This window comes from Hyla sarda, chromosome 9 (genome assembly GCF_029499605.1).
Source record: "Hyla sarda isolate aHylSar1 chromosome 9, aHylSar1.hap1, whole genome shotgun sequence".
Taxonomy (NCBI): domain Eukaryota; kingdom Metazoa; phylum Chordata; class Amphibia; order Anura; family Hylidae; genus Hyla; species Hyla sarda.
The window spans coordinates 169,603,579-169,628,978 of record NC_079197.1 but is presented as its reverse complement, the minus strand read 5'-3'; the positions used below and the strand labels follow the sequence as shown (position 1 = coordinate 169,628,978).

Here is a 25,400-nt window from a genome sequence, read left to right as displayed (position 1 = left end):
GGGAGAAAAGGATCTGCGTGAATTTCATCATGGTCACTGCGACAATATGATATATTTGGAGCAGCACCACCAAAAAAAATAACGCATCTAGACAAACAACAAAATGATCTAGTCAAGACCATTATTGAGAAATAAACCCCCCCCCCCCCTCCTTCTGCTTTGGAAAACAAGGTTACCCACATGGCTGGTTGGTGACCCTATCCAACCAAAAGAGTGGGGGTTACGGGGATACGGTTCTTCTCTGGGAAATCTACAGGGTGCGCCATTTATATGGATACACCGTAATAAAATGGGAATGGTTGGTGAGATTAACTTCCTGTTTGTGGCACATTAGTATATGTGAGGGGGGAAACTTTTCAGGATGGGTGGTGACCATGGCGGCCATTTTGAAGTCGGCCATTTTGAATCCAACTTTTGTTTTTTTCAATAAGAAGAGGGTCATGTGACACATCAAACTTATTGGGAATTTCACAAGAGAAACAATGATGTTCTTGGTTTTAACGTAACTTTATTCTTTCATGAGTTATTTACAAGTTTCTGACCACTTATAAAATGTGTTCAATGATCTGCCCATTGTGTTGGATTGTCAATGCAACCCTCTTCTCTATATACTGCTATATACTACTATATACACCGCAGGAGAAATGCTAGCACAGGCTTCCAGTATCCATATACACTGCTATATACTACTATATACACCGCAGGAGAAATGCTAGCACAGGCTTCCAGTATCCGTATACACTGCTATATACTACTATATACACCGCAGGAGAAATGCTAGCACAGGCTTCCAGTATCCGTATACACTGCTATATACTACTATATACACCGCAGGAGAAATGCTAGCACAGGCTTCCAGTGTCCGTATACACTGCTATATACTACTATATACACCGCAGGAGAAATGCTAGCACAGGCTTCCAGTATCCGTATACACTGCTATATACTACTATATACACCGCAGGAGAAATGCTAGTACAGGCTTCCAGTATCCGTATACACTGCTATATACTACTATATACACCGCAGGAGAAATGCTAGCACAGGCTTCCAGTGTCCGTATACACTGCTATATACTACTATATACACCGCAGGAGAAATGCTAGCACAGGCTTCCAGTATCCGTATACACTGCTATATACTACTATATACACCGCAGGAGAAATGCTAGCACAGGCTTCCAGTATCCGTATACACTGCTATATACTACTATATACACCGCAGGAGAAATGCTAGCACAGGCTTCCAGTATCCATATACACTGCTATATACTACTATATACACCGCAGGAGAAATGCTAACACAGGCTTCCAGTATCCGTATACACTGCTATATACTACTATATACACCGCAGGAGAAATGCTAGCACAGGCTTCCAGTATCCGTATACACTGCTATATATTACTATCCAACAACATGGGCAGCACATTGAACACATTTTATAAGTGGTCAGAAACTTGTACATAACTCCTGAAAGAATAAAGTTACGTTAAAACCAAGCACATCATTGTTTTTCAATAAGTTTGATGTGTCACATGACCCTCTTCCGATTGAAAAAAACAAAAGTTGGATTCAAAATGGCCGACTTCAAAATGGTCGCCATGGTCACCACCCATCCTGAAAAGTTTCCCCCCCTCACATATACTAATGTGCCACAAACAGGAAGTTAATATCACCAACCATTCCCATTTTATTAAGGTCTATCCATAGAAATGGCCCACCCTGTACACAGGTCCTATTTCAGCAAGATCGGCCAACCAACTTAAATGTACAGGAACCTCTTCACTCTGTGACTCCGTGTATTTTTGTATTCTATACTTTTACATTTATAACAATTGTCTCTTGTTTCTGATTGATCCAGATATGTGTATGGAGAGGATGTGAATGGCGTCACATACATACGCCTGGGGATAATAGGTCAGGATGGGCAGAAGACTTTACTTCAAGGCTTGGAGCAGAACGTGAAGGTGATTATGGTTCTTGCCTAACTAAACATTTATACAAAGTCCTGTCCAGTCCAAAATATATATTTTATATATATATATATATATATATATATATATAATATATATAAATGAGGCATAATATTGAAATAATTAAAGGGGTATTCTGGGCAAAAACATTTTAGCCCCTATCCAAAGCATAGGGGATAAGATGTCTTATTGCGGGGGGCCCACTGCTGGGACCCCCCGCAATCTCCTTGCAGAACCCGCATTCTATGCGGGGACTGCGTCTCTAGTTTCGGAAACCTCCGGGTTTCCAGGACTGGGGACATGATGTCATGCCACGCCCCCTCCATTCATGTCTATGGGAGGGGGCGTGACGGCAGTCACGCCCCCTCCCATAGACATGAATGGAGGGGGCGTGGCATGACGGCACGTTCCCAATCCCAGAAACCCGGAGGTCAAAAGGAACAGTGTAATACTTAATTTCCCCTGTGGGGGCACTGCAGCGTAATTACACTTGTGCTGATAGGTATACCCACAGATCACAGCTGACTGAGGGCATCCCAGAAGTGCCAGAAGACCTTTTAATTGGCTTATTTTGTGGAAGATGGACAATAACTTTGTAATTTGAAAAAAAAAATAAAATGCCATTATTTTCTATTTTTTATATCAACTGGCTCCAGAAAGTTAAACAGATTTGTAAATGACTTCTATTAAAAATTTGTAATCCTTTCAATAATTATCAGCTGCTGAAGTTGAGTTGTTTTTTTTCTGTCTGGCAACAGTGCTCTCTGCTGACCTCTCTGCTTGTCTCGGGAACTGCACAGAGTAGAAGAGGTTTGCTATGGGGATTTCCTTCTAAACTGGGCGGTTCCCGAGACAGGTGTCATCAGAGAGCACTTAGACAGAAAAGAACAACTCAACTTTATCAGCTCATAAGTACCGAAAGGATTAATATTTTTTTTTATAGAAGTCATTTACAAATCTGTTTAACTTTCTGAAGCCAGTTGATATACATAAAAAAAAAGTTTCTTCCTGGATAACCCCTTTAAATGTTTGGTGAACAATTCTGGATGACTGACTACCGTACTTTTTCATGGTCTCTTTCAGCTGACGGATGGAGAAGGCTCTGTTGTGGTTCTTAAAGACGACATTGTAAAGAAAATTAACCAACCTGAGGAAAACCTGGTGGGGTCCACCTTTTACATTGCAGTCAGTGTAATGGAGGCAGCGTGTAAGTCCCATCTAAGTCCTAGCAACTGCACACACACCATATGTGCTATATACGTCAATTATACACATTTGCAGAGTGTATTATATTCTATTTGCAGTCCTTTTTAGTACTTAAAGGGGTACTCTGGTGGAGAACTTTTTTTTTTTTTTTTTTTAATGAACTGTTTTTTTTGTTCTTCTCCTAGCTGGAACTTTAGAAGAGAAGGAGATCACTTCCGTGAAATTTGTAACATCGCCCTACATTTTGGATTTATCCAAAACCAGGCGGTATTTTAACCCTGGATCTCCAATGTCAGTTGTGGTAAGAGTTTACAGTTCGTTTGTTTTTTACCTGACATTGTCCTCTGCCGATCAATAAAACTATGTGGTCTGGATATGGTAAAATACTATACAAAATTAACCTTGCAAAATGACACTTGGCTAAGGAAATCTTTACACAATTTGTTTCATGAATGCAAAACGAAAAAACTTTAAATCATCTTCATAAAAAATGTTTCACCATTAGAAAATGATGTGAGGTCTGCGGCAGGGCCCTTGTCGCACACTGGTCACTAGATAAAATGTTTACAATGGTATAAAATACTAAAAATATAAAATATACACAGTGGTATTGCACTTCAACAATTGGACAATGAGACAATGAAAGTGCGGCAATGGGACAGTGCAAACAGTATCTGTTTAGTTATACTGTAAAGTCATATTATAGGAGCCGGGATTAATCCAGATGAAAGCGCATGGCAAAAAATATTCCAATAGGGCAATTTTCAGTAGTGCTGGAGAATCCCAGATTGGGGCCCACTATAAATGTTTTTAGGTGCAGAGATACAGGCGATGCCCCCTCTACCCCGGCGGCACGGGGACTGAATGCAAGAGGGCAATCGCTATACAGGTCAGGCACTTGTATCTGACCGGCTACAGTGTGCACGGTCAGATGTGTGCGGCTGTGCTTGCAATCTGGATGCACGTCCCTCTGTCCCGGCGGCACGGAAGAAATGTAGGAGGGGTGATAGGATCCGGTGCTGGGGGTTGGAGATGATGGCCGGGAAGCAGCGTGTGGCAGCGATCGTAGCAGCGTATGGCAGCGCTGGAGGTATCCTCTCTACCCCGATGGCACAGGGAGCAGGTGAGAGGGTAGGTGAGGACTGTAACAGTCTTCCTGAACCTCCACAATTGAAAAAGGGGACGCAGCTCCCCGAAACGCGTCTGGTGTTAAGACAACCCTGCGCATCATCTAAGACAATCGTTACTACATTGCCGGTCCTCACCTACCCTCTCACCTGCTCCCCGTGCCGTCGGGTAGAGAGGATACCTTCAGCGCTGCCATACGCTGCTACGATCGCTATGCTTCACAGCGCTGCCACACGCTGCTTCCCAGCCATCATCTCCAACCCCCAGCACCGGATCCTATCACCCCTCCTACATTTCTTCCGTGCCGCCGGGACAGAGGGACGTGCATCCAGATTGCAAGCACAGCCGCACACATCTGACCGTGCACACTGTAGCCGGTCAGATACAAGTGCCTGACCTGTATAGCGATTGCCCTCTTGCATTCAGTCCCCGTGCCGCCGGGGTAGAGGGGACATCGCCTGTATCTCTGCACCTAAAAACATTTATAGTGGGCCCCAATCTGGGAGGCTCCAGCACTACTGAAAATTGCCCTATTGGAATATTTTTTGCCATGCGCTTTCATCTGGATTAATCCCGGCTCCTATAATATGACTTTACAGTATAACTAAACAGATACTGTTTGCACTGTCCCATTGCCGCACTTTCATTGTCTCATTGTCCAATTGTTGAAGTGCAATACCACTGTGTATATTTTATATTTTTAGTATTTTATACCATTGTAAACATTTTATCTAGTGACCAGTGTGCGACAAGGGCCCTGCCGCAGACCTCACATCATTTTCTAAATAAATGTCATTATTTTATGGTATTTTAGACATGTTTTCTCTTTCTCTTCTTTCTAATTTTTGACCATATATCTTTTACTCTTACCTAGCCTAGCAGGACTGATTCCCTTTTTATACTATTAGTACTCTTTTTTGGCACATGGGTATGTGCAACGCAGGATCCTCGGTATAGGTTTTCCCTCTTTTTTACGTTGAGCTCCCACATTTTTTGTATATAGCTCAGATAGTAGATGGGGAGGAGGGGGTGGAGAGAATCCTTTGGGGACAGCTCACACAGGGTGGAGAGAGAGAGGAGAGCCAATACAAGGCAGTCTGCAGAGGAGACAGATAAGATACCTTTGTCCGACAGACTTTCAACTCTCTCATTGCTAGAGATTGCAGTAGGGGGTAGGTAGTTATAGATTAGCTGAGATAATTCCCCTCTAGGCGCAAAGTTCTCCGAATGGAATCAAGCAGAGTGAGGTATTAAAAATTAAAGTTTTTTTATTTGTAAAACCAATGACGCGTTTCGGGTATACACCCTTCCTCAGATTGGCATCGCGATGCCAGTCTGAGGAAGGGTGTATACCCGAAACACGTCATTGGTTTTACAAATAAAAAACTTAAATTTTTAATACATCACTCTGCTTGATTCCATTTGGAGAATTTTGCGCCTAGAGGGGAATTTTCCTACTTTTCTTAGTCTTATCATTTGTGGACGGACACCAGCCCCTGTCCATCTTCCCCTGCCACTGCAACTCCTCCGGGAATCCAGAGAACGTCTGTACCCATTGCTTTGGGTTATTTGTGCATAATCTTTGCGCTCCAGGTGAGCACATCTCTCCTTGCTTTAGCTCAGATAATGGATGGGAAGGAGAAGAGAATTCATTGAAGACAGTTCACACAGGCTGGAGACAGAGAGTAGAGCCAATAAAAGGCAGTCTGCAGGGGAGAAAGATAAGATAAGTCCTTCAGACAGACTTTCTACTCTTTTATTGCTAGAGATAGTAGTAGCAAGGGGTTCATAGACAGCTCACACAGGCTGAAGAAAGAGAGGACAGCCGATACAAGGCAGTATGCAGAAGAGAATCATATAGTCTGTGTACAAGTATACAAGCTGCATCACACATTAGATAGTTGGCCGTTACTACGTAATTGGCCAATTTTGATGGCAATAGCCAATCATCTAATGTGTTTGATAGCCTCCCAACTCTCCCCCAAGAGAAGATGTTAAGAAGAGGATATAAAGAGGTACTTGGAAGCGGCTTTACTCCCCCTCTTCATTCAGAACAAATGCATGTTGAACCAAGCTAAGCATCCTTGTGTCTGGTGATGGGGGATGGGGGGGTCATAAGAGATAGCTATTAGCTGAATGAACGAACCATTAGCCAACAGCTATCTTATGTATATGGCACCTTCACACAAAGTAAAAGTAAAAGAATTGGACATTTGTAAAAGCTTTGAGGTCCCTTAATCTGTGCTCTGTGTTGACAGGTGGAGGTCACTCATACAGACGGCTCACCAGCTCCCGGTGTCCTGGTCAAGCTATTTAAATCTAACGGTGAAATAGGTTCCTCTATATCTGATAACAATGGAGGAACGGTCTTTCAGATCAATACAGATGCCAGCCCGGAATCCTTCGAAATTAAGGTAACATCTCATGTATAGATCATCTGCAACATATGGAGGACCTTGGTAAAGACCATGGCCCTAGAGGATACATGTCATGTTTCTCGTGGTTGCACCCAATGTGCATTCCATACGTAGTATAGAGGTTTCCCAACCAGTGCTCCTTCAGTTGTTGCAAAACGACAACTTCCAGCATGCCCGGACAGCCTTTGGCTGTCCAGGCATGCTGGGAGTTGTCGTTTTGCAAAACCTGGAGGTCCACTGGTTGGGAACATACTGCAGTACAGTCTTGGCTTTGAGGATACTATTCCGGGATATGTTTGAGGGTCAGGGTTGCCTGTCTTGAGGGATATTTTTTGATGCTTTTTATCATGTTGGTCATTGCCTCTGAATTCCACCTTTAGCTACTGATAATTTGTTGAAATGACCACAGGTCACAGCAGGAAAGGATGGCGCCCGTCAGGAGGAGCTGTTTCACCTTACTCCCTATAGCTCCAATGCCAACAGTTTCCTCCACTTGGAGATCCCGAACCAAATACTGAGCCCTGGAGAAAATGTAAAGATCACAACGAAGGTCTTGACACCCGATCCCGGAAGAGTGAAGAACGTTTATTATATGGTGAGTGGATTATGAATCATAAAATCTGACAATAGATCCCAATCCATAATATACAAATATCTAAGTATTGTTTAAGGTAATATGGAGTCCCTGACCAGCATTATTAGACTCTTATCGATGAGATTTCATAGCCAGGTGTCATGGAAACCCCAATTGTCTGGTTGGGACAACTGTGTATATTGGCTGTAGCCAAAAGAAATCTTGAAATGGAGGATCATTGGAGGATGTTCATCGGAGGATCGTCTTGTAGGCTAAGTTCATATCTGTTATTTTCATTTATGTTACGCTCTGCGCCCCGGCCGCAAGCTCCGGCCATGAGCGCAGTGCCCCGATGTCCCCGGCGGGGCTGGGATCCTCATTGCGGAACGCGCCCGCATGCGAATCGCAGCCCGTCACTCACCTCACTCCGCTGCCTCTGTGTCTCCGCTCCAGAGCATGCGTCCCCATCTCCTAGGGCGCGCGCATGCCGGAGCTCTGAAATTTAAGGGGCCAGTGCGCCCATAATTAGTGTTTGCACCTGACACCACATTATAAGTCCCTGCACCTCCCACACTTCCCTGCCAGATCTTCAGTGCCCCAAGCCTGAGATTAAGCATCCCTTATAGCCTGTTAGCCTTACCCGTGTTTCCAGACATTCCACTATATTATTAGACTCCGCACCTTTGCCGCCTGCCTTGACCTTCTGCTACATTTGACTCCGCTACTGCCTTATCCTTCAGTACCTCGCCTTTCCCAGCTACCTGTGTGGTCGAGCCGTGTTGGGTGTCGCCTGCCGCAGCAAGACCATCCTGCTTTGCGGTGGGCTCTGGTGAAGATCAGCGGCACCTTAGACTACCCTCCCCGATATGGCCGTGTCACCAGCCACATAAGTTAGAGGATCCACATCCAGCTCTGTTACAATTTATCTATCCATTGGAGCAGAAAAATGGAGCAGGTAGAAGACCAATAGTTCCTGAGTAATCACAATGACTTTAATGTTGTCCTTTGGGTTCCGGGTTTCCGGCTTGGCGACCGGACTAATTTGACCGGACAAAGATAATGCTGCAAGTTTTTTTTTTTTTGTCCGGTCTTTTGGACGGAATATGCACTGGAGGCCCTGACGTAGCCTCAAATGCAGATGAGACCTCAGCTTTACAGTGGTGTCTTCTCACCTTCATCCTGTATTGTCTGTATGGACTTCCAAGCAGCATGTGTGTGAGATATGGCAGCTAAATTAAATGTAAGGCTCTGCAAACCGAGACTTATCTACGTGTATAGTGTTACTATCTAGCTATAGAGAAAAAAGATTCCTTTAAGCTGGTGTCAGAGTGAGGAATTAGTTGTCTTAGGAGCAGTATAAAAACATGCATATAGACGGATGATGCGTTTCAGGGGTAATGCTACCCTCTCCCTCGGGTCTATAGGGGTTGAAATATTTGTGTGCCCCCTGTTTTCCTTTTTTATTATTACTTGTTGCTATCTAGACATCCAGCAGAAAAAAAGGTATCATTTATTTGCCAACCTTTAATTATAATGAGATGACTCTGTACATGCTCACCCAGTCTATACAGCAAAGTTACCACCTGACCTGCAGAAAACAGGAGATCTCATTCTCAGCCTATCTCAGCCTATTGAGTCAGCCTAATGGACAGTGTGTAAAAACTGTAAATCGTTTACAATGAAAATCTAATGTATGCCATAAAAGAAAAAGGTTTTGATCTCTCAGGGTCTGGCTGTTCAGCTAGACCGAGCCGGGAGCGATCAAGAAAATCCCATAAACTTACCTAAGTAAGTTTGTCTCTGTCACATGGCACACATCTGGTAGAGAGTGCACTTAGCACTCTATTTTCCCGGCTCACTCTAGACTAGTGTTTTCCATCAAGTGTGTCTCCAGCTGTTGAAAACCTCCCAGCATGCCTGGACAGCCAAAGGATAGCCAAAGCGATTGGTCAAGGCTTTTCACATGTCTCCACAACATGTCCATTTGTATTCTTTAAGGTTACTCTTCGTATTACATTTACATAGGTGCTTCCTCCCTACACAAGTTTGTACCTACCCATTGTGACCCAATGTAGACAAGAAAGATCCAGTCTTCCATGGTGTATCTGCATGGATACAATCTATTGTATAAAAGCCACCCCATATTTGATCAGGACTCCAATGTCAGGTACTATGACACTTTATAGATTTTTATATATCACATTTCTTAGGTTCTCAACAAAGGTCAGATTCTCGAGTTGAAGTCCATTGTCAGAAGTGAATTCATGGTGATCAATGTACCGGTTACAGCTAAGATGGTTCCTTCCTTCCGAGTTCTCGCCTACTACTACTTGGGCTCCGAGATTGTGGCCAATTCCATTTGGGTGGATGTTATCGATGTCTGTGAAGGCAAGGTAACCACAAGGTCCTCAGGTGGCAGGTGTACGGCAGGTGGAAATTTCATGTAAGTTTACTGAGGGTTTTTTTTTGTTCTATCCTTCAGCTGGAACTTAGAACAGATGTTAGAGACAGTATACAACCAGGAGACTCCTTCAAGCTCACAATTGAAACAGACGATAGGACGTCGGTGTCTTTATCGGCAGTAGATACAGCCGTCTACCTGCTGAACTCCAAAAACAAGCTGACCCACTCTAAGGTAGGCCAATAAAACAATTACCCCTCTGGTCTCCTTATATTGAATCGGCTGCTTGATGATTACGGTCTCAACCCCTTCGCGACCCATGACGTATATGTACGGAATGTATAACCCCATGTGTATTTTTCCGGAATTTTACATCACTAGACTTCTGATCCTGTACGGTCAATGTCGTAAATGCAACAAAATTCCAAACACCAAAATTGCTGATTTTTTGATTACATCACATTCCAGAAAAAAAATTTAATAAAAAGTAATTAAAAGCCAGAACTGCTCAGAGTGGTACTGTTAAAAAATACAGGTCATGTTGCAAAAATTAAACCCTAACACTGCTCCATGGGTGGAAAAATAAAAAAAAGTTATAGGGGTCAGAATATGGCAATAAATAGATTTTTTATTTTTTTCCAAGTTTTATTTTTTATTTTTTAACCATAAAATGAAACATAAATGATCTAGGTTTGGTATCACTGGAATTGTACTGACCCCTAGAATAAAGGTAGCATGTCAGTTTTACAGTTTTGTTAACTCCAGAAAAATCATAATACATTATATGATAAAATAAAATGCACCAATGAAAAGTACAAATCATCCTTCAAAAAATAAGCCCTGATACAATGTTTTTGGAAAAATGAAGTTCTTAGAAAGTGAGGAGGAAGTGGAAGTGGGTCTTCGAAAGTGGGGAGGAAGTAAATGGGAGCCACAAATTAAAATTGGGGGGGGGGGGGGGGTGTCGTAAAGAGGTTATATTGTGATATTTCAGCTGCATGATGACTATGGTCTCCTCCATATCTTCCAGGTTTTTAAGGCCATGAATGCCTATGACCTGGGGTGTTCCCCTGGAAGTGGAAAGGATTATAAATCTGTTTTCATGGATGCAGGATTAGTGTTCGTGTCCTCTGCCGGATACAGTAACATGAATGGTGATTGTATGATTAAGAAGACATTTATTCTATTAATTTATTTTGGCAAAGAACAAGAGAACTCCAGCTCGGTACAGATCGATAAGCCATCTTTAATCACATGAAGCTACACGGATCACAGGTACATACAGGGTGTGACGCGTTTCGGCCAGGATGTGAGTAAGGGTCACATCCTGTTTGTACCTGTGATCCGTGTAGCTTCATGTGATTAAAGATGGCTTATCGATCTGTACCAAGCTGGAGTTCTCTTGTTCTCCTTGCTTGGTCTTGCGGGCCTTGGGGTGAGCTGATATACATCTCTATTTGCATTAATTTATATTATCAACATAACCATGTCCCAAAGTTGTAAAATACAGTGAAAATAAAGATGAATGGTATGTAGTCATCATTGTTTGGGAAGGTTCACATCATGTGTGCCCACAGAAAAAAATTGAAAATTGGGTCCCAAATTTAAGAGGTGTGGGCTCCATTACTTCCAATTGCCAAAACTTGGCTAATAGCTACATCATGGTCCTTTCACCGGCACATATCTATCTACAGGAAAGTTTCAGATTGCTGAGGTTCCAACCACTAGGACCCCCACTGATCACAAGAATGCAGGGCACCATGTTCTCTATATGTGAATGGAGTACTAGACAAATATGTGTTCCACTGCTACATTGACTCGCTTTGGGACTGTGTTCTACCCGGATGTACCCCCATAGCTTTGAATGAGCAACCCAGTGGTTAGCAGTGTTGCCCTGCAGTGCTGGGGTCCTAGGTTCAAATCCCACCATGGACAACATGTGCAAGGAGTTTGTATGTTCTCCCCGTGTTTGTATGGGTACTCTGGTTTCCTCCCACACTCCAAAAACATACTGATAGAGGAATTTAGGTTTAAGGGTGTAAAGCCCAATGGGGCAAGGAGTGAGGAGAAATCTTTGTACAGTGCTGCGGAATATGTTGGTGCTATAGGAATGAAGTAAAGAAATTCTTATTGGTGGGGGTTCCAGTGCTCGGACCCCCACCCATCAGATGCTTGTCACCAATCCTGTGGATTGGTGATAAGTTGTGACCTTGGGATAACTTCTATACCTAGGTTTGTTGGCTTTTTAGACTGATTAGAGAGTGTTTCCCCAACCAAGGAAAGAGTATAATGCAATTTGTAGTCAAAATGTGAATAGATAAAAAAGTGAGTAACTTTTTGTTTCTTATTTCCTTGTAGAATTTGGCTGTAAAGTTCCTCAAAGGAAGAAACGCTCCGTGGACTTCTCTGCACTTACAAACCAGAAATGTAAATTTGGAGATAAGTCGTCCTGCTGTACTTATAGGTCATATACGTTTTTAACTTTTCCTCTTGACATGGCCTTCATGGACTTGGGGAGAGGGGTCCCGTCATTGGGTGGTCCCATCTCCGTTCCTGCTTGGTGCTGAAAACATATACAGCAGAGCTTTGTAAACTTTTTTCTAATGTTGTTGACACACTTTGTAGACATGCATAATTTGGTGACACGGTCCCCGCCGTAACACCAATCTCATGTATCATGTCCAACAATGCACAACGTGATACCGGTATCAGCATTACTCCCCTGTGCCATTTCATTCCCCCCTTCATCCCATTAAGTGAAATTTCACTCCCACCTGTTCCACTTCATTCCTCCCTCTTACACCCCCTCTGTGCCATGTGATCCCCCCCTATTGACGACTACCTGTGCCACATTATTTCCCCACCCCTTGATCCCACACTGTGCTATGTTATCCCCTCCTCCTCTTGACAACACCCTGTGCCACATCATTTCCCCCTAGATCCCTTCTGTGCCATTCCCTCCCCCCGCACCTTGATCCTCCCCTGTACAATTTTATTGCACCATCTTGACGACCCCTGTGCCACATCATTTCCCTTTTCGATACCCCTTGTGCCATTTCATTCCCCCTCTCGATCCTTCCATCTGCTATTTCATCCCCCCCCCCCCTCTTGACCACCCCCAGCACCACATCTCATGGCAGTGGCCTTTTCAGGATCTGCAGCACTGGCTGTACCCACTGAACAGTGACCAGTGATGGCTGCTGCGGGACGGGACTGTCCCTTGACACACCCGGGGACTGGCAGCACCCAGTTTGAAAAGCCCTGCTATATGGGAATTGTCACGATTCGGCTTCCAGGTAGTGGATCCTCTGTGTCAGCGAGGGATTGGCGTGGACCGTGCTAGTGGACCGGTTCTAAGAGGCTACTGGTATTCACCAGAGCCCGCCGCAAAGCGGGATGGTCTTGCTGCGGCAGTAGCAACCAGGTCGTATCCACTAGCAACGGCTCTACCTCGCTGACTGCTGAGAAGGCGTGGGACAGAAGGATTAGGCAGAGGCAAGGTCAGACGTAGCAGAAGGTCGGGGGCAGGCGGCAAGGTTCGTAGTCAGGATGGGTAGCAGAAGTTCAGGTACACAGGCTTTGGACACACTAAACGCTTTCACTGGCACAAGGCAACAAGATCCGGCAAGGGAGTGCAAGGGAGGAGACTAGATAAAGGCAGGGAGCAGGTGGGAGCCAATTAAGCTAATTGGGCCAGGCACCAATCATTGGTGCACTGGCCCTTTAAGTCTCAGAGAGCTGGCGCGCGCGCGCCCTAGAGAGCGGAGCCGCGCGCGCCAGCACATGACAGCAGGGGACCGGGACGGGTAAGTGACCTGGGATGCGATTCGCGAGCGGGCGCGTCCCGCTGTGCGAATCGCATCCCCAACGGCCAAAACAGTGCAGCGCTCCCGGTCAGCGGGACTGACCGGGGCGCTGCAGGGAGAAAGACGCCGTGAGCGCTCCGGGGAGGAGCGGGGACCCGGAGCGCTAGGCGTAACAGTACCCCCCCCCCCTTAGGTCTCCCCTTCTCTTTGTCCGGTAACTGCCTCCCCTGGGATGAGGACACCGGGAAAGAATGGAGGGTTTCCTCAACGGCAGGCAGTACAGCAGGAGTGGGAATGGGGAGGGAGGGCAGAGGGCGAGGCCTGGCACGGGGCAGTGTGACACCAGGACGGGGGCCATGGGGAGGCACAGAGGCTTGCCTGATGGGACTGGGAGGGGGGGAGAGGCACTTCCTGTGGCAGGCAGAGTCCCAGTTCCTGATCTCCCCGGTGGTCCAATCAATGGTGGGGGAATGAAGCCGGAGCCAAGGCAGACCGAGGAGGACCTCAGAGGTACAGTTGGGGAGAATGAAGAACTCAATCCTTTCGTGGTGGGGTCCGATAGACATCAGGAGGGGTTCTGTGCGGTAACGCACGGTGCAGTCCAATCTGGCTCCGTTGACCGCGGAAATGTAGAGCGGTTTGACGAGACGGGTCACCGGGATGCTGAATCTATTAACAAAGGACTCCAACATAAAATTCCCGGAGGCACCAGAGTCCAAGCAGGCCACGGCTGAGAGGGAGGAGTTGGTTGTAGGAGAAATCCGCACGGGCACCGTGAGACGTGGAGAAGAAGACTTAGAACCAAAAGATGCAACACCCACGTGAGCTGGGTGCGTGCGTGCGTTTCCCAGGCGTGGAGGACGGATAGGGCAATCCACCAAGAAATGTTCAGTACTGGCACAGTACAGACAGAGATTTTCTTCTCTACGGCGATTCCTCTCTTCCTGGGTCAGGCGAGACCGATCCACTTGCATGGCCTCCTCGGCGGGAGGCCCAGGCGAAGACTGCAAAGGATGCTGTGGGAGAGGTGCCCAGAGATCTAAGTCTTTTTCCTGGCGGAGCTCTTGGTGTCGTTCAGAAAAACGCATGTCAATGCGGGTAGCCAAATGGATAAGTTCTTGCAGGTTGGCAGGAATCTCTCGTGCGGCCAGCACATCCTTGATGCGACTGGATAGGCCTTTTTTAAAGGTCGCGCAGAGAGACTCATTATTCCAGGATAGTTCAGAAGCAAAAGTACGGAATTGTATGGCGTACTCGCCAACGGAAGAATTACCCTGGACCAGGTTCAACAGGGCAGTCTCGGCAGAAGAAGCTCGGGCTGGCTCCTCGAAGACACTCCGGAGTTCAGCGAAGAAGGCCTGGACTGTGGCTGTGGCAGGATCATTGCGGTCCCAGAGCGGTGTGGCCCAAGACAAGGCCTTTCCTGAAAGAAGGCTTACTACGAACGCCACCTTAGACCGTTCTGAAGGAAACAAGTCCGACAACATCTCCATATGCAGGGAACACTGAGACAAAAATCCACGGCAGAGTTTAGAGTCCCCATCAAATTTGTCCGGCAGGGACAAGCGGAGGTTAGGAGCGGCCACTCGCTGCGGAGGAGGTGCAGGAGCTGGCGGAGGAGATGGTTGCTGCTGTAGCAGAGGCAGAAGTTGCTGTAACATGGCGGTCAACTGCGACAGCTGCTGTCCTTGTTGGGCAATCTGCTGCGATTGCTGAGCGACCACCGTGGGAAGATCAGCGAGACTTGGCAGCGGCACCTCAGCGGGATCCATGGCCGGATCTACTGTCACGATTCGGCTTCCAGGTAGTGGATCCTCTGTGTCAGCGAGGGATTGGCGTGGACCGTGCTAGTGGACCGGTTCTAAGAGGCTACTGGTATTCACCAGAGCCCGCCGCAAAGCGGGATGGTCTTGCTGCGGCAGTAGCAACCAGGTCGTATCCACTAGCAACGGCTCAACCTCGCTGACTGCTGAGAAGGCGTGGGACAGAAGGACTAGGCAGAGGCAAGGTCAGACGTAGCAGAAGGTCGGGGGCAGGCGGCAAGGTTCGTAGTCAGGATGGGTAGCAGAAGTTCAGGTACACAGGCTTTGGACACACTAAACGCTTTCACTGGCACAAGGCAACAAGATCCGGCAAGGGAGTGCAAGGGAGGAGACTAGATAAAGGCAGGGAGCAGGTGGGAGCCAATTAAGCTAATTGGGCCAGGCACCAATCATTGGTGCACTGGCCCTTTAAGTCTCAGAGAGCTGGCGCGCGCGCGCCCTAGAGAGCGGAGCCGCGCGCGCCAGCACATGACAGCAGGGGACCGGGACGGGTAAGTGACCTGGGATGCGATTCGCGAGCGGGCGCGTCCCGCTGTGCGAATCGCATCCCCAACGGCCAAAACAGTGCAGCGCTCCCGGTCAGCGGGACTGACCGGGGCGCTGCAGGGAGAAAGACGCCGTGAGCGCTCCGGGGAGGAGCGGGGACCCGGAGCGCTAGGCGTAACAGGAATCCTCTCTTTAGAGCAAATACATTGTTAGCAAACAAGAGGGTGGGGAACTGGCCCAAGGGTCATAGAAATGACATGGAGGGGGTAGGGGGGGCGCTTCTGTCCTAGTGGCACAACCACACCATAATGGGGTTCTTAGTAGACTCACTTGTTTTGTATTGTTTAATACCTACAGTAAACCAATTCCCAAGCCAGAAGCTCAAGCAATGCTGTATTGCCGGAATGAAGATATTGCCGCCTCGCATGGAAAGAAAGTGTGAAAACCGAGCCATCCGCGTAGGAGACAATGAATGCCGCAAATCGTTCCTCGACTGCTGCAAATATGCCGAGGAACTGCGAAAGATGATGAAACTGCATAAAAAGAAGGATATCATTGGGAGAAGTAAAAAATGATATTGAATATTGGTATATTAGAGATGGCTTTTCCATATTGGATTTATAGAGATCTTAGATCTAATTCTGTGGACAATCGTGCTTTATAGTTCTTCCTTAAAACAGTGTTTTCCAACCAATGTGCCTCCAACTGTTGCAAAACTAAAACAAAATGGTGCAATAATAAAAATGGGGGGAAAAAAATTATAGGATTTCCGCTGACAACAAAACATACTTCACAACCAAACAGTATAATAATAATAATTTAAAAAATGTGTACTACAAAATGATGCACAAATATAAAAAAATAAAGGTGTAAATTTATCATATATCGTGCAACAATTTGATAGATTTTATGCCGCTGAAACAGGCAAATCCTAAATAAAGGTGTGAATTTTTTTTTAATTTCCACTAAAAGAGCGTATGTTTCATAGATATATATATATATATATATATATATATATCAGGAAATTATTATTGGCAACTTTTTCACACCTTCTCACAGGTTTGCACTTTCTCTTTTATGCCAGTTTCAGCTGCACAAAATGTATCAAATTGCTGCAAGATGTATGATAAATTTGCGCATTTTATTATTATTGCACCGTTTTGTCATGCAGTATGCATGCCATGAATTGAGTGGAGTTGCTATAAAATAAAAAAATATAAAAAATGTAATAATAATAAACGTATTTAAACACTCAATACACTTAAGCCACCCCCTCATTATGTTAAAGCCACACCCCTTTGTTGAGCGAAACGCATGAAAAGTTTCAGAAGCACAGAAAACTTTCAAACCTTTAAGCAAAATTCGGCTTGTTTATTAATTTGTCAAAAAATTTTTACACCACAAAACTGGCATACAAGCCTTGATAATTTCTCATGATGTTCATTAAATGGGTTATCCAAGGATTCAAAAACAGAGCTAATTTCTTTAATTAAAAAAAAAAAAACAGCAACACCTATTGAAGTCAATGGAGCCAAGTTGTAATACCACACACAACCTGAGGACAAGGATGGCGCTGTTTTTTAAAAAAAAATCAGCTCTGGTTTTCTATCCCTGGATATCCCCTTTTAATAATAACCACCTAAATGTCTTTCCTACAGCTCGAAATAAGGAAGAGGAGGAGGATTTCACAGATGAAAGTGAGGTGCAGGTCCGTTCATCTTTTCCCGAAACCTGGCTATGGAGAACCGTCACTGTCAACAAAAGATATACGTAATTTTATTTTATATAATTTTTGTCCATCGTGGACAATATAGTCTTAGTGGCCAGTAAAAAATGTTGTCTACCCTGGATTGCATTTCCCATAGGGTGTAAAATAATTATATTTTTCATAGATCTGTATTAAAAATTTTGCTTACTTTTGCTACTACAGCCTCTACAACAGTGTTTCCCAATCAGTGTGCCTCTAGCTGTTGCAAAACTACAACTTCCAACATGCTGGGAGTTGTAGTTTTGCAACCGCTGGAGCCACGCTGGTTGGGAAACACTGCTCTACAGTTTTCTGTATAAGCTTTATTTTCTCTTTAAACTTGGACACAGCTTATATTATTCACCCCACAGACTGCCTTATATCTGCTCCTCTCTCTTTCTCCAGCTCGCATGAGCTTTTGTTCTGTTATCTCTATCACTAAGAAAGCAGAAAGTCTATCAGCCAGATATATCTTATCTTTCTCTAAGTAGCTGAATGGTAAGAAATTTCTATTAATTGGATATTCTGTTATTTATTTTTATTTGACTATGCTAGAGGGGCTGTAAAGTTCGTGTAGTTCATGATATAGTGTCTGTACCTGTGTTTGAAGGCTGGTTCCGCAAAAATGTGATATTAGCCCCGGATGTTCATTATTAGCTGCATACAAAATGAATGTTGTCTCAGGCCTTTTCAAGTAGCAGTGCAGCCCGAGACATTACATCACTAGTCAGGTGTTGAACGGGAGAGTGTCTGTGCTTTGATGGGTGGAGCAACCGCTTGGTGGGAGGGAGATCATTCTCCACAGGGCTGCAGGGAATGGTAGTTTCAAGCACAGCATGCATGGAAGGTAACCTAGCTGTGCTGCAATAGTTCGAAGGGAGATAAGTCACCTCCCACCTAGAAACAAGGGATCCTGGGAATTGTAGTTGGAGGGAGGGCATAGAAACAGGAAATAGACAGTTCATACAAACAAGCCAGCAGTGTGATGGGGACACAGGAAATGGCCATTTACCATCAACACAAGCATGGATTCTTGGTAAGCACGTCCATTACTTGCTGAAATGTGATAAGTAAAGTCACCTTATGTTGGATAATCTCTTTAAAGGGGTGATCCACGATATTAGCATGTGCCTGCCAGACAGTAATGGACATGCTCAGGAAGGATTTGTGCTTATCTTGGCTAAATGGCTATGTTGTGAGATTACCATAAAGCCATGGCTATCTTTTTGTGAACTGGCATTTCCTGTTGGAGTTTTATCTTTTACTACAAATCCCATAATTCCACTTTCCTCCCTCCCACACATCAGCCTCCCCACCCATTGAACCACAAACAAGGTGAATTCCTTGCAAAAGACCAGTGCTTTCTAATCAGAGTGCCTCCAGCTGTTGCAAATTCCCTGTGTTCACTCCACCCATTGAAGCACAACAGGCTCCCTATCGTCACCTGACTAGTGGGGGGGGGGGGGGGCGTGTCTCAGCCGCACTGCATTCTGGGAGAACTTGAGACAGGAGTAACTTTGTATGCTGTTAAAAATGAACATCCAGAGCAAACATCACAGAAGTATGTAAAACCAACCATCACACACAGGTACAGACACTACAGTGATCCCTCAACTTACAATGGTCTCAACATACAATGGTTTCAACATACAATGGTCTTTTCTGGACCATCGTAAGTTGAAACCAGACTCAACATACAATGTACAGACAGTCCAGATCTGTGATACCTGTCAATGGCTGGAAGAATCGGCCAATCAGAATGGGCATTCACTGGTAAAACCCCTGTATTACTGAAGCGTATGCACTGACTGGTGTCTGGTAGTGCCCCCTACAGTGCAGGGAGGTATTACATGTTCTGTACCCTTTACCTGTATTACTGAAGTGTATGCACTGACTGGCGTCTGGTAGCGCCCCCTACAGTACAGGGAGGTATTACATGTTCTGTACTCTTTACCTGTATTACTGAAGTGTATGCACTGACTGGTGTCTGGTAGTGCCCCCTACAGTACAGGGAGGTATTACATGTTCTGTACTCTTTACCTGTATTACTGAAGTGTATGCACTGACTGGTGTCTGGTAGCGCCCCCTACAGTACAGGGAGGTATTACATGTTCTGTACTCTTTACCTGTACCAGGGTTAGCTGCTCCTTTGGACACCAGGTGAGGGCGACTCCATTACTTTTTAGGACACTGTGTACTGTACAGGACCCTGAAGAAGCTCCTGTCCTCTACATAGACCAGTGTTTCCCAAGCAGGGTGGCCTCAGCTGTTGCAAAACTACAACTCCCAGCATGCCCGGACAGCCGTTGGCTGTCCGGGCATGCTGGGAGTTGTAGTTTTGCAACAGCTGGAGGCTCCCTGCTTGGGAAACACTGACATAGACAGTGATTACAGCTCCAGCAGATCTTTCTTACTTTTATATGTAAGGATTTGCTTTATCTATATTAGTTATCTACTTATTTTTCTTTAATTCTCACTTTTTCCTATTTTTTGGATGACATTTTGGTGGCTTCAGAACCAATTACCAGGTTTCCAAAGAGTTCTGGTCTCAACATACAATGGTTTCAACATACAATGGTCGTCCTGGAACCAATTAATATTGTAACTTGAGGGACCACTGTATATTATGAACTATACTAACTTTACAGCCCCTGTAGCATAGTCAAATAAAAAAAAAAATACTGGAATACCCCTTTAAAGACTATTGAGAAAGTTGCTTCGTTTTGCATAAAGGAAACAAATCAACAATAATAAAAATCAGTGCATATCCTTTAGGAATGTATTTCCTAATATAGTCCTTAAATAACACTTTGAGGGCATATATCATTCCCAGCACCGGGGTAGAGTAGCAGAATGGCACAACATTTTGGTACTCTACACTGGTGTAGAGAATAATGAATTTGTCCCCTCTTGTAAGCTCCTGGTGTCCTCTTCTTCACTGAAGTGTCCCATGTGGTGTTCCAGACCGCATTTAGGTTACTTGAAATTTTCACCTAAATAATGGCACATGTACATGGACCATGGATGGGGCCATATGTAGTCCCTATGACAGTCGGGCTTTGAGGTTCTTCTAGAAAAGAATGGTTCCATCTTATGGAATACCATGGGGAAAAGAAAACTCCATGGCCGACATTTATCATTGTCATTAGACAGTTTTTGTGTCTAGAAAAGGCGCAAAAAAGGTACAAGCAGGGTTTATTTGCGCCTTTTTTGCGCCTTTTGGTTTACACATTTCTGCTGATTTTGAGTTGTAATCCACTGATTTTGGCAATACACATGATATGGACGGGTTTTATAAACTGCGCCTTTTTGTGAAAAGGTGCAAAAAAGGCGCAAAGCCACTGAAAAATCTCTAAAACTACACCAGCCCAGACTTAGCTTAGCTTTTTGGTGTTTGTGAAGAGAGAAATTTCAGAACATGTGACCTGCACAAAATTTATCAAATACTCTGCGACCATTTAATACATTTGTTGCTCCTACACATTATCAGCACACAAAAAAAGGTGTAGAAAAATGCTTCACTTACACCTACAATGATAAATGCTTCACTTACACCTACAATGATAAATGCTTCACTTACACCTACAATGATAAATGCTTCTCTTAAACCTACAATGATAAATGCTTCACTTACACCTACAATGATAAATGCTTCACTTACACCTACAATGATGAATACTTCACTTACACCTACAATGATAAATGCTTCACTTACACCTACAATGATAAATGCTTCACCTACAATGATAAATGCTTCACATACACTTACAATGATAAATGCTTCACCTACACCTACAATGATAAATGCTTCACTTACACCTACAATGATAAATGCTTCACTTACACCTACAATGATAAATGCTTCACCTACTCCTACAATGATAAATGTTTCACTTACACCTACAATGATAAATGCTTCACTTACACCTACAATGATAAATGCTTCACTTACACCTACAATGATAAATGCTTCACTTACACCTACAATGATAAATGCTTCACCTACACTTACAATGATAAATGCTTCACTTACACCTACAATGATAAATGCTTCACTTACACCTACAATGATAAATGCTTCACCTACACCTACAATGATAAATGCCCCCCCCCCCCCCCCCCCCATATCTCTCCATAACTCTGGAAGAAGGCTCATATGGCATCAGCCTTTGTTTTAGGATTTGGATCTAATCTTGATGTGAGCCCTTAGTTAAACCTCTTAAGGATGCAGGGCATACCTGTACGCCCTGTGCCCGGTCCCGGCATAAAACGTTGGGTCACGACACTGCGTACTTATGTGCAGGGTCAAGCACTAATGACAGCCGAGACCCTGGGCCAATAGCATACAGCACCGATCGTTGTGCTTCACGCTATTAACCCTTTAGATGCGGCATTCAAAGTTTAACGCCGCGTCTCAAATGAAAGTAAAAGCTTCCCGGCAGCTCAGTCGGGCTGATTGGGACCATCGCAGTGAAATCGCTATGTCCTGATCAGCTAGAACGCGAGCGGAGGTCCCCTAACCCGCGTCCGATCGGCGATTGATTGCTCTAAGCCTGAAATCCAGGCTTAAGCATTCGACCGCCGATTACACTGATCTTTGCTGTGTCAATGCGCGGCAATGATCTGTGTATGAGATCGGTATTTGCAGTGTAATAGCCACTAGAGGGAGCTATTAGACTGCAAAAAAAAGTGTAAAAAAAAAGTGAATAAAGATAATTTAACCCCTTCCCTAATAAAAGTAAGAATCACCCCCCTTTTCCCATTTACAAAAACAAAACTGTGTAAATAAAAATAAACAAAAACAAAACTGTGTAAAAAAAAATATATGTATCGGCGCGTGCAGAAATGTCCAAACTATAAAAATATATTGTTAATTAAACCGCACGGTCAATGTCGTATGCACAAAAAAAGTCCAAAATTGCGTATTTTTGGTCACTTCTTATATCAGGAAAAAATTTATAAAAAGCAATCAAAAACTTAGATCAATATAAAAATGGTACAGATAAAAACTTCAGATCACGGCACAAAAATTAGCCCTCATACCGGCCCGTACGTGTAAAAAAAAATTAAGTTATAGGGGTCAGAAGATGACAATTTTAAACGTACACAATTTCCTGCATGTAGTTAGGATTTTTTTTTAAGTCAAATTTTCTTTCCACTTCGCTGTGGATATTTTGGTAAAATGACTAATGTCACTGCAAAGTAGAATTGGTGGCGCAAAAAAAGAGCCATAATATGGAATTTTAAGTGCAAAAATTTAAAGCGTTATGATTTTTAGAAGGTGATGAGGAAAAAATGAAAATGCAAAAACGGAAAATGGAGGAAAATGGCGCCTCAAAGGCGTACTCCCTTGGGAAAAAATATGTTTTTTTAATTTAAAATCTTAATCCTTCCAATACATTTTATGGGCTGTATACTACAGAGGAAATTTTTTTCTTTTTGGATTTCTCTTCTGTCACGACCACAGTGCTCTCTGCTGTCCATTTTAGGAACTGTCCCGAGCAGCATATGTTTGCTATGGGCATTTTCTCCTGCTTTGCACAGTTCCAAAAATGGACAGAGATGTCAGCAGAGAGCACTGTGGTTGTGACATCAAAGAAATCAAAAAAGAAAAGCATTTCTTCTGTAGTATACAGCCCCTAAAAAGTACTGGAAGGATTAAGATTTTTTAATAGAAGTAATTTACAAATCTGTCTAACTTTCCGGCACCAGTTGATTTAAAAAAAAAAAGTTTTCCATGGGAGTACCCCTTTAAGGGGTTAAAATGATGGAATGATTGTAAAGCAGATGTGGAAAATCATGTCGTCATCAAAATAGGTAAAAAAACATGAACTTGTTTTCCTGTTTAATGGAAAAACCCATTGTGGACCTTCTGAGTTAAAGGGGTACTCTGCTGCTCAGCGTTTGGAACAAACTGTTCCGAACGCTGGAGCCGGCGCCAGGAGCTCGTGACATCATAGCCCCGCCCCATCATGACGCCCCGCCCCATCAATGCAAGTCTATGGGAGGGGGCATGACAGCCGTCACGCCCCCTCCCATAGACTTGCATCGAGGGGGCGGGGCGTGATGGCATGAGGGGGCGGGGCTATGATGTCACGAGCTCCCGTTGCCGGCTCCAGCGTTCGGAACAGTTAGTTCCAAACACTGAGCAGCGGAGTACCCCTTTAAGGAACTTATGTTTATGTTTGCACTGGAAGCTTCAGTTGAGGTACAATCCCTACTCATTATGTGAAATGGCTGAAGAAAGTGATAATAATGTGATCTATACTCATTTCTCTTCCCAAAGTGAAACTGTTTCTGTTCATGACTCCATCACCACATGGGAGATCCAAGCAATCGGAATGTCTGAAGGAAAAGGTGAGGCATATCTCCATACCTCTTCATCAGTTTCTTGGTTATATTGCCCTTATACATGAGATTATCATGTATAACACTGCAAGGAGGTCTGCTGCTTCTTATGGCCTTCTCATTGCTTCTAAATGTCTACAGGATTCTGCGTGGCTGAACCCATCAAAGTCAAAGTCTTCAAGGACTTCCATGTTCACCTTCGAGTCCCATATTCTGTGAAGAGGTTTGAGCAGATGGAGCTCCGACCTGTGTTGTACAACTACTATGAGCAGGATATAAAGGTGAGGCCACGACCATGCTATTACTCCTCGCTCTTCATAATCTGTGCGGTCACTATAGCAGAAGCTTTTTCATATATCTGGAAAATGTTGCTAATTTTGGCTGTGACAATATATAGTTTATTCGCACATGGTGTTGTGACCCTGAAGAACAGTTTCTGTAATCTGATGGTTTATTCTATAGTCACTGGTGGTCTGGTGGTTTATTCTATAGTTACTGGTGGTCTGGTGGTTAATTCTATAGTTACTGGTGGTCTGGTGGTTAATTCTATAGTTACTGGTGGTCTGGTGGTTTATTCTATAGTTACTGGTGGTCTGGTGGTTTATTCTATAGTTACTGGTGGTCTGGTGGTTATTCTATAGTTACTGGTGGTCTGGTGGTTTATTCTATAGTTACTGGTGGTCTGGTGGTTTATTCTATAGTTACTGGTGGTCTGGTGGTTAATTCTATAGCTACTGGTGGTCTGGTGGTTTATTCTATAGCTACTGGTGGTCTGGTGGTTTATTCTATAGTTACTGGTGGTCTGGTGGTTAATTCTATAGTTACTGGTGGTCTGGTGGTTTATTCTATAGTTACTGGTGGTCTGGTGGTTTATTCTATAGTTACTGGTGGTCTGGTGGTTTATTCTATAGTTACTGGTGGTCTGGTGGTTAATTCAATAGTTACTGGTGGTCTGGTGGTTTATTCTATAGTTACTGGTGGTCTGGTGGTTTATTCTATAGTTACTGGTGGTCTGGTGGTTTATTCTATAGTTACTGGTGGTCTGGTGGTTAATTCTATAGTTACTGGTGGTCTGGTAGTTAATTATACAGTTACTGGTGGTCTGGTGGTTAATTCTATAGTTACTGGTGGTCTGGTGGTTTATTCTATAGTTACTGGTGGTCTGGTAGTTAATTATACAGTTACTGGTGGTCTGGTGGTTAATTCTATAGTTACTGGTGGTCTGGTGGTTTATTCTATAGTTACTGGTGGTCTGGTAGTTAATTATACAGTTACTGGTGGTCTGGTGGTTAATTCTATAGTTACTGGTGGTTTATTCTATAGTTACTGGGGGTCTGGTGATTCATTCTATAGTTACTGGTGGTCTAGTGATTTATTCTATAGTTACTGGTGTATGGTAATCCGTGCAGTTGCAGGGAGATCTTCCCCGGCCGGCGGCATCTCTACCTGCTGTAAAGGGAAGGAATTTGAGTCCCATAGCTGGGAGTGACG

General features: G+C 44.2%; 1 protein-coding gene across 1 annotated transcript in view; it reads left to right on the top strand.

The window, feature by feature from the left end:
• Positions 1 to 25,400, top strand: part of LOC130290555 (complement C4-like) — a gene marked incomplete in the record, with an annotated part of 80,850 nt that overhangs the window by 11,181 nt on the left and 44,269 nt on the right. The window contains 13 exon segments of the mRNA XM_056538343.1: positions 1,862 to 1,967; positions 3,057 to 3,180; positions 3,365 to 3,480; positions 6,566 to 6,721; positions 7,134 to 7,319; positions 9,509 to 9,691; positions 9,781 to 9,933; positions 10,730 to 10,853; positions 12,058 to 12,126; positions 16,172 to 16,378; positions 17,473 to 17,584; positions 23,848 to 23,918; positions 24,051 to 24,190. Coding sequence (XP_056394318.1) covers positions 1,862 to 1,967; positions 3,057 to 3,180; positions 3,365 to 3,480; positions 6,566 to 6,721; positions 7,134 to 7,319; positions 9,509 to 9,691; positions 9,781 to 9,933; positions 10,730 to 10,853; positions 12,058 to 12,126; positions 16,172 to 16,378; positions 17,473 to 17,584; positions 23,848 to 23,918; positions 24,051 to 24,190 — 1,747 coding nt within the window.